Below are 19,970 nucleotides of genomic sequence, written 5' to 3' on the forward strand. Positions count from 1 at the left end.
TTTGTACAGCAAAAGAAACCATCAACCAAACGAAAAGAGAACTTACTGAATGGAAGAAAATATTTGCAAATGATATGACCCATAAGGGATTAATATCCAATGTATATAAATAGCTCATACAGCTCAACATTAAAAAGAAACAACCTGATTAAAGAATGGTCAGAAGACCTGAATAGATATTTTTACAAATAAGGCCAACAGGTAGATTAAAATGCTCAACATGGTTAATTATCAGAGAAATGCAAATCAAATCCACAGTGAGATATCATCTCACACCTGTCAGAATGGTTATCATCAAAAGGAACACAAATAACAAATGTTGGTGAGGATGTAGAGAAAAGAGAACCCTTGTACACTGTTGGTGAGAATGTAAACTGGTGCAGCCACTGTGGAAAACAATATGGAGGCTTCTCAAAAAAACTAAAAATGGAACTACCATATGACCGAGCAGTTCCACTCCTGGGTATATGTCCAAGGAAACCCAAATATGCTAATTTGAAAAGATACATGCTCTGCAATGTTCATAGCAGCATTGTTTACAATAGCTAGGATATGGAAGCAACCTTCAACAGATGAATGGATAAAGAAGATGTGACATATATATATGTGTCACATTTCTAGATGTATCTCTCTCTCTCTCTCTCTGTGTATGTGTGTATATATATATATATGTTATATATATAAAAAGAAATACTACTCAGCCATAAAAAAGAATGAAATAATGCCATTTGCAGCAACATGAATGGACTTGGAGGGCATTATGCTAGGTGAAATAAATCAGACAGGGAAAGACAAATACTGTATGATATCACTTATATGTGGAATCTAAGAAACACAAGAAACTAGTGAATATAATAAAAACGAAGCAGACTCACAGATATAGAGAACATACTAATGATTACCAGTGGGCAGAGGGAAGGGGAGAGGGTCAATAAAGGGGTAAGGGAATAAGAGGTACAAACTATAGGTATGAAATAAGCTACAAGGATATATTATACAACATGGGGAATATAGCCAACATTTTATAGTGACTACAGATGGAGCATAACCTTTAAAAATTGGGAATCACTGTATTGTACACCTGTAACTTATATAATATTGAATAGCAACTATACTTCAATAAAAACAAATTAAAAAATAAAATAAACACACACATATACACATATATATGTGTATATATTTTATATATATAATATATACAGAGAGAGAAAAATTGTTATTGTTGTATATAAACCTCATGGTTACCACAACCCAAAAATCTATACTAGATAACACACAAAAAATGAGAAAGATATCCAAACATAAGATAGTTATCACATCACAAGGGAAGTGAAGAAAGAAAGGAACAAAAAAGAATTATAAAAACAATAAGGGAGATTGGGATTGACATATACACTACTATGTATGAAATAGATAAGTAATGAGAACCTACTGTATAGCACAGGGAACTCTACTCAATACTCTGTGGTGACGTAAATGGGAAGGAAATCCAAAAAAGAGGGGGTATATGTATATGTATAGCTGATTCACTTTGCTGTATAGCAGAAACTAATACAACATTGTAAAGCAACTATAGTCCAATGAAAATTAATTAAAAAAACAATTAACAAAATGACAATAAGTACATATCTATCAATAATTACTTTAAATGTACATGGACTAAGTGCTCCAATCAAAAGACATAGATTGGCTGAGTGGATATACAAACTGGACCCATATATATGTTACCTACAAGAGACTCATTGCAGATCTAAAGACACACACAGCCTGAAAGTGAGGGGAGTAACAAGTACTCTGTACAAATGGAAATGAAATGAAAGCTGGGGTACTAATACTTATACGAGACAAAATAGACTAAAATGAAGACTGTGACAATAGATAAAGAATGACATTAAATAGTGATCAAGGGATCAATCCAAGAAGTTACAACAATTGTAAGTGTATATGCACCCAACGTAGGTCCATGTAAATACATGAAGAAAATATTAACAGACAAAAAGGGAGAAATTGACAGTAAATAACAGCAGACTTTATAGCCATTCTGACAGGTGTGAGATGTTATCTTATTGTGGTTTTGATTTGCATTTCCCTAATGATTAGTGATGTTGAGCATTTTTCATGTGTCTGTATGTCTTTGGAAAAATGTCTATTCTGGTCTTTTGCCCATGTTTTAATCAGGTTGTTTGGTTGGTGTTTTTTTGTTTTGTTTTTAAATAAATTTATTTATGTATTTTTGGCTGTGTTGGGTTTTTGTTGCTGCACATGGGCTTTCTCTAGTTGAGGCAGCTCTCTACTCTTCATTGTGGTGTGCGGGCTTCTCATTGCCGTGGCTTCTCTTTTTGTGGAGCATGGGCTGTAGGTGTGCAATCTTCAGTAGTTGTGGCTCACGGGCTCAGTAGTTGTGGCTTGTGGACTCTAAAGCTCAGGCTCAGTTGTTGCGGTGCATGGGCTTAGTGCTCCATGGCATGTGGGATCTTCCCAGACCAGGGCTTGAACCTATGTCTCCAGCATTGGCAGATGGATTCTTAACCACTGTGCCACCAGGGAAGTCCCTTGTTTTTTGTTTTTTATAGTTGAGTTGTATGAGTTCTTTGTATATTTTGGATATTAACTCCTTATCAGATACATTGTTTGGATGTATCTTCATCCATTCAATTAGGCTGCCTTTTGTTGTTGTTGTTGTTCTTAGTTTCCTTCACTGTGAAAAAGGTTTTTAGTTTGACGTAGTCCCATTTGTTTAGTTTTGCTTTTGCTTTTCTTACCTGAGGTGACATATTCAAAAAAATATTGCTAAGACTGATGTCAAAGAGCATATTGCCTGTGTTTTCTTATAGTTTTATGGTTTCCAGTCTTATATTTATGTCTTTATCCATTTGAGTTTATTTTTGAATATGGTGTGAGAAAGTAATCCACTTTGATTCTTTTACATGTAGCTGTTCAGTTTTCCCAACATCATTTATTGAAGAGACTGTCTTTTCTCCACTGTATATTTTTGCCTCCTTTGTTGTAGATGAATTTGACCATATAAACTCAGGTTTATCTTTGGATTCTCTATTCTGTTCCATGGATCTGTGTGTCTGTTTTTTTATTCCAGTACAATACTGTTTTGATTATGGTAGCTTTGTTGTGTAGCTTGAAATCAAGGAGTGTGATACCTCCAGCTTTGTTCTTTCTAAAGATGTTTTTGGCTATTTGGAATCTTTTGTGTTTCCATGCAGATTTAGGCTTATGTATTCTATTTCTGTGAAAAATGCCTGTAGCATTTTGACATGGATTGCACTGAATCTGTAGATTGCCTTCTGGAATATTCAAATTTGCTAAATCTGTATTTTCTGCTTTTCATCTAAGCGTTTTAAGATCATTTTGTAAGAGTCAACTCCTTCATCTCCATTATATATATAGTCACTGGATTCTTAAAATGTTATAGTTTGATAGCTTCAAGTTCTTGTTATTCAGTGTATTAAAGAGAGAGGGGGGGCTTCCCTGGTGGCGCAGTGGTTGAGAGTCCGCCTGCCGATGCAGGGGACACGGGTTCGTGCCCCGGTCTGGGAGGATCCCACATGCCGCGGAGCGGCTGGGCCCGTGAGCCATGGCCGCTGAGCCTGCGCGTCCGGAGCCTGTCCTCCGCAACGGGAGAGGCCACAACAGTGAGAGGCCCGCGTAACGCATAAAAAAAAAAAAAAGAGAGAGAGGGGGAGAGAGAGAGAGAGAGAGAGAGAAGTGATGATGGTGGTTTCTTTATATTAGGTTGAATAACTCTGGGGAACTGTGGAGGAACTGATCCTTTTAGACATGTGTTCTCTCCTGTATGTATGCTTTTTGGAAGGTGATCAATAATTATTATTCCTGTCTATAATCTTTGGCATTTAAATGTAACATACAGTTTATAGTCAAGTTCATTTCAATTATAAGAGGAAAAGCAAGTTTCAGGTATGAACTGTGAAACAGTCTGTGAAGAGGCTATGTGACCTACCTTTATTTATGAGCCTCTCAGGTTTAAAAGGCAAGGGAGTGACATGCAAATAGCTGCACTTTTAGAGATAATACTGGAGAATGGATGGGAAGACATGAGAATCGTTGTTTATTCTATAATCACCTGGAAGGCTTTTTAAAATGCTGATTGAGCCTTTCTTTGCCTAGATCTTCTGACTAACAGACTTCTGACAGGGATTTTGCATCTTTAATAAGTTCCCAGGTGATTATGGTGCCCTCTCTTGCAGGAAATACACTTTGGGAACCACTGGACTAGAACTGGGAAGTCTGGTTAGGATCCTTTGCATTGATCTCTGCAGGTTATAATACAGAAGTAAATGCTGACAGTAGATTTAGGGAGGAAGGGGTAGATTTCAAGGATAGAGCAGACTTACAACTGACAGGACTTGTCAGACCAGAACATGCAGGTGAAGGAGTGGGGGTGGATCTAGAATGATTTCTGGATTTCTAACTTTGATGGTGGACTGAAAATGGTGGTGCATGATCTCAACATATGGAATAAAAGAGGAGAAGCTGAGTAGGTTTCTGGGGTGGGCTTGATGACAAGTTTGGTATTAGACATGTCAGATGGAGGTCTATGTGGGTAATTGAAGTGGAGATATTTGTTAGAAAAATAGGATACTGCTGAGGTTAAGCTGCTGTTAAAAGAACACAGTTATATAAGTGCAGGCATACATGTTGATGGAGGAGAAAATACAGGTCATACATTGAAGAGAATATGGAGCTGAGAGCAGAACTCTGGGATATGCCAATATTTAATGTGAAATCAGAATAGTTCACCTTAAAAAAGCCTGAGCCAGACTGGCAGGAATCCTGGAGTACAGAATGTCAACTTTAAAAATAAAATGGCCAGTTATCTCAGCAGCATGAGTTTATTTGGTAATAACCAGGGGAATCGTAATTGGGGAAATAAATTCAAGCTTTTGACCACAGGGAAATGCGGAGAACAAAGGGCAGGAGCTTTTATAGAGAAAAGGGGCAGTGGGCAGGGCTCTCCTCTATAAAAGTTCATTGGAGGAAAGTGGGAGTTCAGGTTTCTCATTGGCTGAGCTGCGACATTTTCCATTGGCCGAGCTTGTTGCTGGGCGGGAAGAACATCTCCCTTCCTCCTGCCTGGGAAGTAGAGACTCCTTCCCGTTGGAGGTGCGAGGACCCTCTCTTCCCGTTTGGGTGATTGACCCCCCCATGGTAGGCGTGAGAGCTCCCTGTGCAGGCCTTCCAGACGCCAGTTTTTTTTTTGTTTTTTTTTTTTTTGTTTTTTTTTTTTTGCGGTACGCGGGCCTCTCACTGTTGTGGCCTCTCCCGTTGCGGAGGACAGGCTCCGGACGCGCAGGCTCAGCGGCCATGGCTCACGGGCCCAGCCGCTCCGCGGCATGTGGGATCTTCCCGGACCGGGGCACGAACCGGTGTCCCCTGCATCGGCAGGCGGACTCTCAACCACTGCGCCACCAGGGAAGCCCTTGTTTTTTTTTGTTTTTGTTTTTTTTTTTTTTTCAGACGCCAGTTTTAATTGAGAGTTAGAAATTAATTTTCACCAGAATTTTTATAAGGGTGTAATAAACATGTCAGCACAGCAGGAAGGTCAGACGACATACGGATGCAGACGTGCTCATTGTAATTAGGAACCGGCGGGGGGTGGAGTGGGGGGAGAGAGGAAACCTTAGGAAAAGCAGTTTTTTCAGCGTAGCACAGATGAGACCCAGATTCTATTTATTTGAAGTTAGAAACATTTTTAGAACAGAATACATGCCTTCTGCTTTTCTGAAATTAAGTTTCTATTTTTTCACCTCGGAAGAGGAAATTGTTATTGATAAAAACAGTTTAGGTATGAATGGATTCAAATTCAAGTTCTAAGCTGAATTAAATAAAATGTTTAAAGAGCAAACTGAGAATCAGTTTCTATGTCTTTCCTATTAGGAGGCGCTGCTTCTTGTGGGGTGTTAATGTCCCTTTCCTCAGGAAGCTTTCAGAAATGACTGTGGGGTTTTGCGGTTGGTTCTCCTGGAAGGGATTTGTCTTTTTCCCCACCCGTTTCCCTGATAGGGAACCAAGAATGCTATTATTCCTGTTGAGAATATTATCTTACACTGTGATTTGTTTGACAGCTAGGCATGATTATTTTATTAGTTTCCTAATTGATCAACTTAGGGCAGCTGTCACTTCTGGAATTTGACCTTAACATTTTTCTTTTCCTCCAGTGTTTTTCTAAGCAAATTTATAACAAAATGCTGAGAGTAAGTAGAAATTGCTGCTCTACGTAAGATCAGTTATCTGAGATAATAGTGTCATAAGCAGGATTTATCAGTGATGTGTTATAGTCTAGAAAACATAATTTAAACCTGCCTACATCTGTGTTAGGAAATTTCTCATGGGTTGTGTGGATTGACTCTTCCGGACTCTCTGGAAGGATTTGAGATTGAGCTAACACAGCCCGTTAGATTTGATGATTGTATCACAATTAATTAGTTGGAAAGTTCCTCCCAAAATGTGGGCCAAATGCAAAATGAGAGCAAATGCCAGTAAAATAGTGAGCTTTCTAAAATACCTTCATAAAAGCACATTTTCTATTTTGTGGTCAAACTAATCTGATCTAACAGATTCTCTGCGTACTTTTATTTTTCCTTTTACTTAATGGCCAGTGTTTCAAGGTTCTGCATTTAAAAACAAAGAACACTTTTTAAATCTCAGGCTGCAAATGATCAGGTGTGTAACTGTTATTTTACAGAGACCAAACTAACTTCCTAGATGGTTAGAAATTTCAGTGATGGCAGATCAGGCTCTTACAAGGCAGGTAAAGAGCCTGATGCTGAGGCTGCTGGTGAACAACAGGGCAAAGGCAGGGCTTTTGAAGACGGGAGATACAAAACCCAAAAGCTTGTTCATATCAGTTCTGGTACTTTAACTGTTCTAAGTTATTTGTTCTTCATTTAGGATAAAAATAACATGCTATTAAGCCTATCACTGAGTTCAAATAACATTTCTCCCTTTTCCTTTCTTTCTTGAACAGGTTGTCAAGTTACTAAGCAACAAAAGGTCACAAGCAGTTGGAATATTGATGTCTAGCCTTCACTTAGATATGAAAGATATACAACATGGTAAGTGAAAAATAAAAATTCAGCTTTTGAATACTCAAATTTGGGCCAAAGGATGTGCTGCTTAGTGGTAAAATTATTTCATACTTAGACTCTCTGTGTAGATTGAGATGAGTATGTTTCCTGTAACTGCTACCAAACTTTCTACCATGATTGTTTCTGGAAAGGTTACGAGTAATTTGGCTTCTGTGTTATTTCTGTATCTTGCTAAGAGCATGATTCTCATGTGACATGTTTAGTGTGCATTAGCAAATATTTAATTTTTGACTCATGAGAAATACTAGTCCCACTGTGCTCTGTACCTGATTTGACTTCTCTTTGCCATGTCCAAAGAGGGACTGGTGAACACTGGTGAGATCCAGATGTGGGCCGTGTCTCAGCCCCTGACGATACCTGGGGAGGATGGTCCACAGGAGAGGAAAATATGCTGAGAGTGAATCTCAGATGTTTGCTGAGCTAACATAAAGAAGAGGAAGTAAACCTAAGATTTTCTAATAGATCAGCTAAAACCAGTGTACGAGTTACATGAAAGCTTGTTTTTATTGTTGTTTTTAAAATGTCCTTATGATTAGAGACGTGGAAGAGTAGACTGGATTACTGTGTATAGTGATTAAATGAAAACTCAAAACTGTTGAAGAGGCTGCATAACCACTTGTCTCAGTGCCTTTAAAGCATTGAGTAAGTGATGGGATGTATTCTCTTCATCCTCCTGTTCCGAGAGGCTGTGAGATGCTGAAAGAATCACTCAAGCAGCTTTATTATGTGTAACTTTTTAGGCTGGACAACTGGTCCCTCTTTTTTCAGTTCCTTGGGATGACAAGTGTGTAACCACCAGGCTTCTCTCCACATACGGGGACCGAATTATTTTTGTAATAAGCATCAAAGATAATTGCAAGTTATTCTTACCTGTTTATGTTATTGTTGGTGATCCAGACGCATGGAAGCAGTAATAGCATGATATTTTGTTATTCTTTTTTTTTTTTTTTTTTTTTTTTGTTATTCTTTATGGTGTTATTTTATCTTTAACCAGGCTTATAAAATATTTTCTATATTTGGAAATAGGGTGATTTTTACCATTTTTAAAATGGCTTTCATGTCAGTATTTTAATACTTTACTATTGACAGGTATCCCTATGCTATATTGTCCTATCACACTTGTGCTGAAAGATATTGCCCGAAGGTGAATAGAGGAATTAAATTTATATTCAAAATGTCTCATAAGCTGTTCAGAGCCTTAGAATAGATTTAAAGCAGATTAAATTATCCAATGGAATGCCAGTTTACCTGTTAACAAAATATGGTTTAAAAATCATGAAAACATTTACCTGGCTTTCCAGCTTACCCCCGTATGAATGTGGCTTCTATTTGGTCGGCTTAAAATAATGTGTGGAATAATTCATAAATAGCACAAGCTTGTCCTGCCCTGTCAATCCGTGAGTAGCCCAATCACAATTTAAATTTTTATTAAGCTGCTTTGGTGGTGAGGAGGCTTTCTCAAGTGGAAGCATTGGGGGTCATTGTCATAGAACAGGACGCCAAGGCCGGCAACAAGAAACACTTGCTTTTCTAAAGCTGGCAGATGTAGCCCAGTCAAGCCATGGAATGAAATCTGAAATTAATGCTATGGTCCTTTCCTTCAATCGGATATTGCCTTGGTTGAGTTAGTAATGAGAACCTTCTGAGCAAAGGAGTCGACTAACGTGTGTGTGTGTGTGTGTGTGTGTGTGTGTGTGTGTGTGTGCGCCTTTCGGTGCCAGAAGCCCGAGTCTGCTGTGTGTTGTCGAGATTGAGGTGTCCGTGAGCAAATCACTTGTGGCCTCCATAGTAAAACTGACTTCTGTCAGGATGTGCCTCCACTGAGAAGTCCACGGAAGTGTAAACATCAATTGATTTGGATGTGGAAGTGGCCACAGGATGTAACCAGACCTCCGGGATCACCTTATACAAGAGCAAACTAAGCTCTTTCAGTGGTTGTGTCTTTTGCTCAATGTCACGCAGCTTGTTTTATTTTATTTTTTTCATTGTGGTCTTCCGAGTCTTTATTAAATTAAGGTTTCTTTGAATACCTAGTTTACTGAGAATTTTTTTGTTTTTGTTTTTTAAACATCTTTATTGGAGTATAATGGCTTTACAATGGTGTGCTAGTTTCTGCTTTATAACAAAGTGAATCAGCTATATGTATACATATATCCCCATATCCCCTCCCTCTTGCGTCTCCCTCCCACCTTCCCTATCCCACCCCTCTAGGTGGTCACAAAGAATGGAGCTGATCTCCCTGTGCTATGCGGCTGCTTCCCACTAGCCATCTATTTTGCGTTTGGTAGTGTATATAGTGCAGCTTGTTAATAGGACAGACTGACCTGCCCTCAGCCCTCCTCACTAACTACTCCTCCTCTCCTATCCGCACATGCTGCTCCTTGAAGACTGTGCTTTTCCTACAACCAGTACTGGCATCTCAAAAACAAAGCATGTGTAAGATGGTAAAAAACTGCAGGGATTTTCTTCTCTGTCTTCTTCCCTGTCAGATAACTCTAGGAAAGCTTAGAGCTGAGTTTCCTTTGTAATGTTTCTATTGTAAAGTGCCGCATTGGGGTAATTAGGATGGGAGGTTTGGGTCATAGGTGCCAAAGGTCTGATCCTCCTCTTGTCACCGTATGTGTGTGTGTGTGTGTGTGTGTGTGTGTGTGTGTGTGTGTGTGTGTGTGTGTGTGTGTGTATGTGGCGCTTATGATGGAGGCCTGAGCTGCTGTGATGCAGTTGTGAACGTGCCTGGTAAACTCTAAATTATCCTGCATATTGTAACAATTTTTAGATGGGAAGAGTGAAAATGGTGTGCACTTCTGAAAACTCCCACTCCAAGGGTTTAGAATAATTTAAACTCTAGGATGAAGGTACTTTTCAGAGATTTGCCCTAGTCTGTGCTGGGGGTCTGAGCAAATCTGGGTTTAGGATCTCCTTAAATCAGGCTCCAGAGGCCCTGTCAGGCAGGGCTAACTGTCCATCACTGCAGGAGTTGATTTCCCTGTGTGTAGCCGTTCAAGTCCCAGTTTATTGTCAAGAGGGTCTAGAATCTGTACTTTGGGTGGGCCCTGAGCTTTTGTATTTAGCCCCGGGCCCCAGAAACTGTCAGCACAAAGTTCAGATTTGTTGGATCAGGCAGGGCAAAGGCAGGCTCTGAGCAAGCTCCTCTCTCAGGGTTTTCTCTTGCCTTTTGATTAGAATCCTAATTCCTATCTCGTCAGCTCTTTGAAGACTTTAAGATATTTTACAAATATATTTTATCCAGCATTTTTATTTGTTCTCAACGGGAGGATTCCTTTAAATAATCTAGTATTATTCCCAGAAATTGGTATTATGAGAGTATCTACAGATTTGTAGTTTAGTGAAAATAAATTGAATTTTCTGTATAACTTTTGACCCATAAGGAGTCAGTGTGGTCTTTGCAACTCTGAGGTCCATTTTGGTAGATCATAGTAGCTGTAAAGGAATTCTGAATTTCATAAGGCTCAGCTTCCCCCCACCCCGCCCCCCACCATCTCCAGTCTCACTACTGGGTAGAAGATCCACGTGGCTCATCATCCAGACTGGGATACTTTTGAGAGTGGAAGGGGTGCCACTAATAATACTGCCTGGACAACAAGTGCTAAGTGGACATTTTGCAGGCACACAAGTAGTAAGGTGACCCTGCCACCAGATCAAACGAAGCAGTTTCTGATCTAATTCTCTCTTGTTTAGATATTTATTAAACCCTGGCCAGTAGGGTTACTGTAACCCTGAGGTTGTCTAGCTTTCGGTGGTTGGAGGTCCTCTCACCAATATCTTGCCTGAAAGGTTTGCTCTGCACCGATACAGACCCATCACAGAGGGAGCGATCTTTTGCCCTCGGTATGCCGGAGACGCTGGAAATCCAGTGCAGCCAGGGCCGCAACCAGGGCTTTTCGGGACAAAGCCTTGGGTGGCCTCCTTAAGGACCCCAGCTGTAGACTCACTCTGCGGGGTGTCTCGTGCTCAGCCTGTGGATGGAGGTGGCTGGGGCATGTCTAAGAGATTTCAGCTAATCCACAGACCTTGTATACCCTTAGTTTCACGTATTCGTGTACAAATGTGCAAGCCTCACCTATCAGAGGGCTGAGGACCTTGCAGGAGCTGCCTCTGGAGTGTGGCCTTCTTACAGGCCACAGGGGCACCACCACCACCCTGAGGGGCAGGTGCCCCAAGTACTGAACCCTTAATTGGCCCACGTACCCTGTTACATTCCCTTGGTACACGTATGTCAACATCGATTACAGATACAGTAGCAAGGGACACCTAAGAAAGTGTTTGATGGCCCCACCCATGGAAACAAGTGTCACTGTCCACCTAGGAGTAGCCGCCCCAGGCTGATAAGGCCCAGGTTTCTTCCCTCTTTTGAATGCCTGTCCTGTTTAAAGCCTGCTGGTATTGTGAGCCGAGGGCAGTGAATACTAAATTGTGTCCTTGTTGAAATTTCTATCCCGTTCAAACGCAATTTATCAAAATTATGTGACTTGAAATTAAAGGGGTGAATTAAGTAAAACTAACTAGTATTCTGTTAGAAATATAGTTGATAAGGTAAATGAAACCATGGTTTTATTTTTGGTCTCTAAGCCTAATGATTGCTTTCAAGCACTTTAAAAAAATTTTTTTTTAAAAATGTAGTTAAGGGGCTTCCTTGGTGGTGCAGTGGTTGAGAGTCTGCCTGCCGATGTGGGGGACAGGGGTTTGTGCCCCGGTCCGGGAGGATCCCGCGTGCTGCGGAGCGGCTGGGTCCGTGAGCCATGGCCACTGAGCCTGCGCGTCTGGAGCCTGTGCTCCGCGATGGGAGAGGCCACAACAGTGAGAGGCCCACGTACTGCAATAAATAAATAAATAAATAAATAAATAAATAAATAAATAAGTAAGTGTAGTTAAGGATACTTTACAAGGACAATAACATGTTTTAGATTTAAATCAGAAATTCCAGTGACGTCTGTCTGTCTCTCACCCCTCATTGGAACCGCATCATGTTGCTCATCTTTTGCTCTTCGGTCACTGGCTCAAAGGGGCTCAGAGCTAAGAAGCCTCTTCCTGATAACTGTATAGGAAGGAATTACTTAAGGCAGCAGGTGCTTAGAAAGATAATTGCTCTTGACAAGCAGGATACACATTCTGAAACCTTTCTATCAGGATCCAAAGAGACGTACTCAGTATTGGTTTGAATTTTACCCTCACCCCCTCCCCTGATTATTACTGATAGTTGTGTAAAATGGTCCAGAGGAAGGGGGTAATCTTCCATGTTGCAGTGAAGGGAATTGAGGCTTATAGATCAAGTGTGTCCGTGACTTCCCCTTAATAAGGGCATCTGTCCCCCTGACTCTGAGTTCATGTTAGCTTGTTTCAGAGTGAGGACCTGTGTTATCTAGTAATATGCAAAAACAGAACTGGCAGGAGTACATAACACTTTTTCCTACCAATATGGAGTTTTAAAACTTAGCACAATATAAATTTAGCAAATTTGGTTTCTTGCTTTAAGTGTCATTTTATACAAATTCCCTTGTTTGCTTATTGACTCTGTTCCTTAGAGAAATGAAGTTGTGGATTTTTTTTCACATCTGTGAATTGAGTAAAAATATTTTAAAGAAAATTATTAATTAGTGGAGTTGCTTGTTCTTGATTGAACCAAACAAAATTTTTATAGAAAAAGCAATCTGGACTAAGGTTATCAAATAACTGAAGCATATTGTGATTATTGTAAGTCTGGTGGTACATAGAGGTGGAACTTTCTGTGTCTCTCTTTTAAGTACCAGTTGCTCAGAGAGTATGTAGGGAAATACAGGATATCCCCCTAGTGTGGTCCTTGGGGGTGCCTGCTTTCATTCAGACTCACTGTCTAAGCATATTATTTCTTCTCAGTGTCTTTGCTTCCCTCGGTTTACCTCTACTTTCTAGTGTAGTCTAGCAACGATGAGGGCGTGAGTTCTGGGGCCAGGCTCCCTGGATTCTGTTATGGACTGAATGTTCATGCCCCAACCCTTCCCACCCCACCCCCATTCCTGCATTGAAGTCCTAACCTCAAATCAGATGGTGTTTAGTGGGGACTTTGGGACATAATCAGGTTTAGATGAGGTCAAGAGGGCAGAACCCCCATGATGGGATTAGCATCCTAATAAGAAAAGGAGGGGACACCAGGACTCTGTGAGCCAGGAAGAAAATCTGCCCCAGTTCCAGTCTCCAGAACCTTGAGACCTGAATTCCTGTTGTTTAAGCCACCCAGTAAAAGACAGATTTGGATCTCAGCCCTGCCACTGGTTAGGTAAGTAAACCTGGGAAAATTTCTTCATCTCTGTTCCTCACTTTCCTCAGTAGTAAAAAGGGCTATTAAATGAGTTATTTCCTCTAAACACGTGCATGCACGTTCACACACAAACACACGCACAGACACACACATTCATACATGCGTGCACATGAGCGCACACACATGATCACTATTAGTTGTCCTCCCCTTCCTGGGATCCTTAGGGAATGAGGTGTGTTTTCAGGCTTTGGGAGTGTTTGAAACTCCAGGTTGGTCACCCAGGGAGCCGGGAGGATGTGAAGGTCTCCTTCGTGGCTCTGGGGGGTTCCACTACAAGCCTTGCCCAGGAGACAGCAGAGGGAGAAGAATGAAGGAGCTGTGCCTTGTGGTGGAATTCTCAAGTGAGGGGTCGGAGGCGAGAAATGGGGGTTCAGGTTCAGGGGGCAAGTAACCGCGGCAGATTCGATTGTTCTTAGCTGGGGTTTTCCATCAGTATTGCTGAAATGCTGAGTTAATACTGGGCTGTGTCCATTTCTCTTTTCTGAATGGAGACAAATATGAGAATTATGTGTAATAGCAGCTCTTAGAAGTTCAGTGTGGCTGCATCTTTGGCTGGTGCTTTATCTGCAAGGAGAGCAGTTTGTTTAGGTCTTTCAAGGCCGGGGTCTCCTGTAACTTTGTGCTTTCTTATTATCGTCTCTGTGCTTTGTGTCACCCACATTCCACGTGCGTCGCTGGTGGGTCCTGGTGGCAGGGAAGATGGTGGAGGGAAGGAGTTAGGCTTTGGTGGTGAAATGAACCTTGGTGATGGACATGAGCAGAATCTAAGTACACGGACAGAGGCTTCTGTTTCCTGCTTTGACATACTATTTTCCTGAAAGGTGAGCTAGTTTCTAGCTTTGAGTGTAAAGTATAAGAACACTTAAAAATCCTGGAAATACCCTTTCTGAACTGTTAGAACTTTGTAGAATGTTTTGTGGTAACTCTTTCCCCAAATATTCTGGTAGCCTACTTGTGGAGCAGTTTTTTACCCCACTGCCTGCCACTGAATAATGTTTTTCTTATGAAATTTCTATCAAATAAGTTGTAGATTACAGACTCCAGGTTTCTTTTTTAATAGAATTTCTAATTTCTTTCTTGAAGATGCAAGCTTTTTCACTTGCCTATTAATTACCATAATGTTGACTGAAGAAAAATGCACAGCCTACAAGTTGCAAGTTAAGTTTTATTTGGGGACCTTACTGAGAACTAGAGCCTGGGAAACAGCCTCTCAGATACTCTGAGGAACTGTCCGAAGAGGTAAGGCAGGTGCCGGGGCACATAGGAGTTTTTGCTGGAAAAAGAAAACAAAACAAAACAAAACATATGTAGTCAGACATGAAAATATTACTGCTAATCACAAAAAACAGACATCTCAAGTTAATGATTATAGTGCTTTTCTGTGTATGGGAAGATGCCAGAGTCTGGGCTTATGGGGATCATTCCTTTGATGTGTGCCTCAGCTGTCTGGGCCAGTGTCCTATTTTTCTCCACCTCAAGTCCCCTGAGGTGCACCGCTGCGGGCAGCTGCAGTGGCTTATGGCCACATTCATTGTTCACTGGACTGGCCAGCAACATTTTCTGTCCACAATAAGAAAGGCTATTCATAATCCTTTGTTTATTTTTGTAATATTCTCAGAAGTTGGGTTCAGTGTGGCCAGTGTTGTTTTTTCCCAGTAGGTTTTCTAGTGCCTGGTTTCTTTATGAAACTCAAGTTTACAAGGTACACTTGGAAATTGCTTCATGCTTCTTTTATTTTTTTAACATTTAAGTGTTTTCTTCATATGGTGTATGGAATTTTAAGATCCATTTAGTATAGTTATCAAGACATTAAAAACGTAGTCAATGCTGTTGGGTGGCTTAGTGAACAGTTTTCATTGAAATGAAGTTACTAAGGGTCAGAAATTTGAGAGGAAAGTGGGCTCCACCCAGTGGGCTCCATGACTTTGTCATCGGTGTGACCTTGTCGTTGATATGGCCTCGTTGGGGAGAAAAGTGCATGTGAGATATAGACACTTTTATTGAAACCTACTTTCAGAAATTTAATGTCAGAACATGTTTTTAATTGAACTATTTTTAAAAGATGCAAATGATCTCCTTTATTTGCTTATTGGCAATAGAACTTTTTATTTTCTCTTTAGTGGTTGCTTTAGTGTTTATAGCAGTTGTCTTTTTTTTCTGATAAACTTTGCTTTTTAAAGTTTTTATTGAAATATAGTTGATTTACAATGTTGTGTTAGTTTCAACTCTACAGCAAAGTGATTCAGTTATACATATATACATTTTTAGGTTCTTCTCCATTATAGGTTATTATAAGGTACTGAGTATAGTTCCCTGTGCTGTACAGTAGGACCTTGTTGTTTATTTTATATACAGTGGTGTATATCTGCTAATCCCAAACTCCTAATTTATCCCTCCCCCCCCTTCCTCTTTGGTGACCATAAGTTTGTTTTCTATGTCTGTGAGTCTGTTTCTGTTTTGTAAGTAGGTTCATTTGTACCATTTTTTCAGATTCCACATATAAGTGATATCATATGGTATTTGTCTTTCTCTGATTTACTTCACTTAGTATGATCATCTCCAGGTTCATCCATGTTGCTGAGAATACATTTTAATTTAAAATATAAATTCATTACTTAGAGTTTCTTATAAAAAGAAAGACCTCATCATTTTAAGTCACATGTAGATTATTGAATCAAGGTAAAATGATTTATAAGCCTTTCATTACAGGCCCAGCAAAAACCCTTAGGTTGCACTTAGCTTATATTTTTTGACGTTGTTCCACAACTGGACTTCTGAATTATACTTTTGTGGGAAGGAGAAACCCAGCACCTGGGGCTTTTCTGAAGCAATGAGCTTTGGGTGTGGGTCTTCCTTTCCTTCGCTGCACATACTGTCTGAATTACTATCAAGTTTTGTTTGTGTTTTTTGCTGCCCCTCTGCCCCCAGATGTAAGCTCTGTGCGACCTGCAGTCCCCTCTGCAGCTCCCTCGGGCACCTCCCCTGTAACCCAAGTCTCTTCTTTACAATCATGGGTGCTTGTTGAAGGTACTGCTGGCCCAGGGCCGTGGGGGCCCAGCTATGAGCACATAATGAATCACAGCAGCTTTGTGATGGAGAGGTTCCATACGCTAGTCTTTTTGTTGTTGTTTTTGCGAAAATATATCTTTTGCATAATCCATGAGATGGGTGGGGATTTGGACTGTTATTTGGGGGCAAGGGAAAGCCCCTTGGATAACTGGAGTCATGTTTGTATTTTAAAACTGAACTCTATAAAGTCGTTTGTGTCTTGACGTGCTATTTTAGCCCAAAGAGGTCGCTCTGCAGATGCTGTCCGGTCTTTATCCTCTGAGGTGAGTGAGGGTCTGAGAGCGCTGGGGTGAGCGGAGTAGGAGGATCGGCACTTCAGCCATTTATCAGATGGCTCGTGACACTGGGCTCATGGGTACCAGGGATTGCATTCCTAGAACCATCGGGTAATGCGGCATGTGGCTTCTTAAGGGAAAAGCTTAGTGTGAAAACTGTATTCCAAGTTCCCCGTGTGAACTTTGTCTCTCATTCTGTGCCATAAAGGGATCCTGGATGCGTTTTTTGTGTGGTATCCTACCCGATGAGGACAGTGCACTTCCTCTCCCCGCCCGTCAGCTGGAAAGAGGTGCGATAGTCTCGGGAAATTTAGCAACAGGAATTTGTTTCTTCTTGAACAGTGTGGATTGTGATTGCAGCTGAGACTGAATTCTTAAGTGTTGAACAAAGTATTTTAGTCACCAGTACTCATTTCCCTATACAGACATGTTCAGATGGACTCTGTCCCCTTGAAAGGAAGAAACAAACAAAAATGCATATAAACACTACGAAATGTAAAATAGCTAGCTAGTGGGAAGCAGAAGAATCTTTATGTGGGTGGTGAAATTCAAAGTCTGATTGCTTTTAATGGTTGAATTTTTCATGGAATTATTTATGTACAGAAGCAGGTAGGGAAAGGACTTTAGTAAATTTTTGTGATGGTTGGAAGAGGTCACTGGTCAATGAGGCAGGAGGTGTGGATGTGGAGAAAGTTTCTAAATTTTAGTGTTATATTGGGAAGCAACTTTTTATTTATTAAAATTACATCAAAGAAATCCTAATGTTGGAAACTCCTCCCATGATTATGTTATTTTACTGACCCCTCATTCCTCTGAACAATGAAACATCAAACTAACCCTTACACACAAATTCATACATTGACAGAGAAAACAGAAAACCTTCATTAACTGAACAAATGAGCAAATGTGATTTAACACACACATGAACCAGCCCCTCACATTTTGCACATATTAATTACATGTTGAGTTAAGTTAACCTGAAATTATTCCAGGTGGATCATGATAAATATCATGTATGTTCCTTAGGTTTTTCGTACATTTAAATATTTTGGAAAAGTAGTCCTGAGACCCAAGTTGTTAGTCAAAACCATCTGTAATACAATGAAAGGAACGACCGTAACATGTCAGGTTCTGGTGTGTAAACTCTAATCTTCTCAGTCATAGGTTACAAGTTCACAACTGAGTTCTTTTTAATCCGTTAATAGTCTATTATGTGGGATTAGGAAATAAGTTTGTATTATGACGTTGCTTGGCGTTTTTGTTGCGACTTAATAGTCAATATTCATAAATATTTCATGTGCCTTGAAAAGAAAGTGTATACTATTTTATTAGAATACAAAGTTCAGTATGTAATTATAAGATAACACTCTTTTCTGTTTATATATTCTAAATCGTTATTTGTATTTTTCTTCTTGATCTGTTTTGACCAGAGTGGTTTATTAAAGTTACCCATTGTTAGTGCGTCTGTCTGTCTGTCTCTCCTTGTCAATATTTTGTGGTTTCTTTCTTATGAAGGTTGCACCTGTGTTTTGGGGGACATAAATTCATATCTATTATAATTTCATTGGGAATTGTAGCTGTTAGCATTAAAAATATCTTTTTTCATTGTTTTGTTGTTCACATAATGTTCCTGGCCTGAATCTTAAGTTGTCAAATATCAAGATCATAACGCTTGCCTTTTTGATTTGCATGTGCTGGGCATAATTTCACTTCTCTTCATTTTTTAGCCTTTCTGAATTATTTAGTTATAAATATACATATATTTATTTTTTGATGTGTTTTTAATTTTCAGTGACTAAACTTCCCCTACCTTAACCTGTGTGCCAATATATAGTTGCTCATATATAATATAGTAAGGAAGGTATTTAACTGTATGTTTAGGTGAATTATTTTAAAAAGGAAATTTTTTCTTTAAAATCATAATTATAATCACTGTGTTTGTAAATTCAATCTTTCTGTTCTGGGTTTCTTTCAAAGTCATATGTATTTGTGTAAATTACACTGAAAAAAGTATAATTATCTGTGTGAAAGTTATTTTGGCATAAGGAATTTTAAATTTCTGATATGTTCTCTTATGGAGCAATATGTATGCTTACATTCAAAGTAAAATTTTACACTGTTGCTCATTTAGAGCGTGTGCTAGAAAACAGTGGCAAATGTGATCCCAGAGTTAGGGTCCTAATCAAGGGAGACTCACTAAGCTCTGTTTTATGAGTATAAATGTTTACCTAAGCTGCAAGGTGAGGTCCATTTTGGGCAGTAAAGGACTATGGGCAATAAAGGACGTTTTGCAGTGCTGGTTTATGGAAAACATTCAACAGACAGTGGCTGTTTTACACAAAGTGCCATGCATCGTTTGAAACTATTTGGTCATTTATACACTATGCTTAACATAAACACTATCTGGGATGTGCCAGTCTTTTCTTCTTCCTCCTTTATCCCACACCCTAGATTTTGTCACCTGCCAAAGTCAAGTAAATCTTTTTTTTTTTTTTTTTAAAGTAAGTCTACTTTTTTCTTTTCTTTCTTTTTTTTTTTTTTGGCCACACCATGTGGCATGTGGGGTCTTAGTTCCCCAACAAGGGATCAAACCCACGTTCTCTTCAGGAGAAGTGCAGAGTCTTAACCACTGGACCGCCAGGGAAGTCCCCAAGTAAATCTTATCTAAATAGTTGAGATAATCCCTGAGTTGTACCTGTGTGGTCCAGTCAGCACATCTCTCCAAAAACAGAAGTGAAATATAGTATCGCTAGATTAAAAGGTCTACAGTGGCAGTCATGTTTGCATTTAAAGATTTTATTCCAGAAGCATAGTCTTAATATTCATCTTCCCCTGCCCACAAAAGCAGGTGCCATACTGACTTAGGCAAAAACACTTGCTGACAGTTTAACTTATGCAACTCTTGTCAGGGAGGCCCACTGACTTAGGCACTTAGGTTGTTAAACTTGTAGAAGTAGGTGTGCTTGAGATGCACCAGTGGTGGCTTGGGTGTCAGATTAATTTTTCCAATAGGAAAGCCTTTCTCTACATAGCCTAAGTACAAAATCTATAGAATTCTGGCATTTTATTGTCTGCCACCTGGTTAAGCTGCCTGAAAAGAGAGGATAGTATAAATGAATATGATTCCTAAATTACACGACGTTATAAAACTACAATTTTCTTCCTTTCCAGGGCGTACAGCATTTTAAT

The 19,970-nt window shown here is 39.8% G+C and overlaps 1 protein-coding gene across 1 annotated transcript in view; it reads left to right on the forward strand.

Moving 5' to 3' along the window:
- Nucleotides 1-19,970, forward strand: part of FMN2 (formin 2) — a 322,361-nt gene that overhangs the window by 178,483 nt on the left and 123,908 nt on the right. The window contains exon 7 of the mRNA XM_032609063.1: nucleotides 7,001-7,088. Coding sequence (XP_032464954.1) covers nucleotides 7,001-7,088 — 88 coding nt within the window. The remainder of the gene's footprint in view (nucleotides 1-7,000; nucleotides 7,089-19,970) is intronic.

This window comes from Phocoena sinus, chromosome 16 (assembly GCF_008692025.1).
Source record: "Phocoena sinus isolate mPhoSin1 chromosome 16, mPhoSin1.pri, whole genome shotgun sequence".
NCBI lineage: Eukaryota > Metazoa > Chordata > Mammalia > Artiodactyla > Phocoenidae > Phocoena > Phocoena sinus.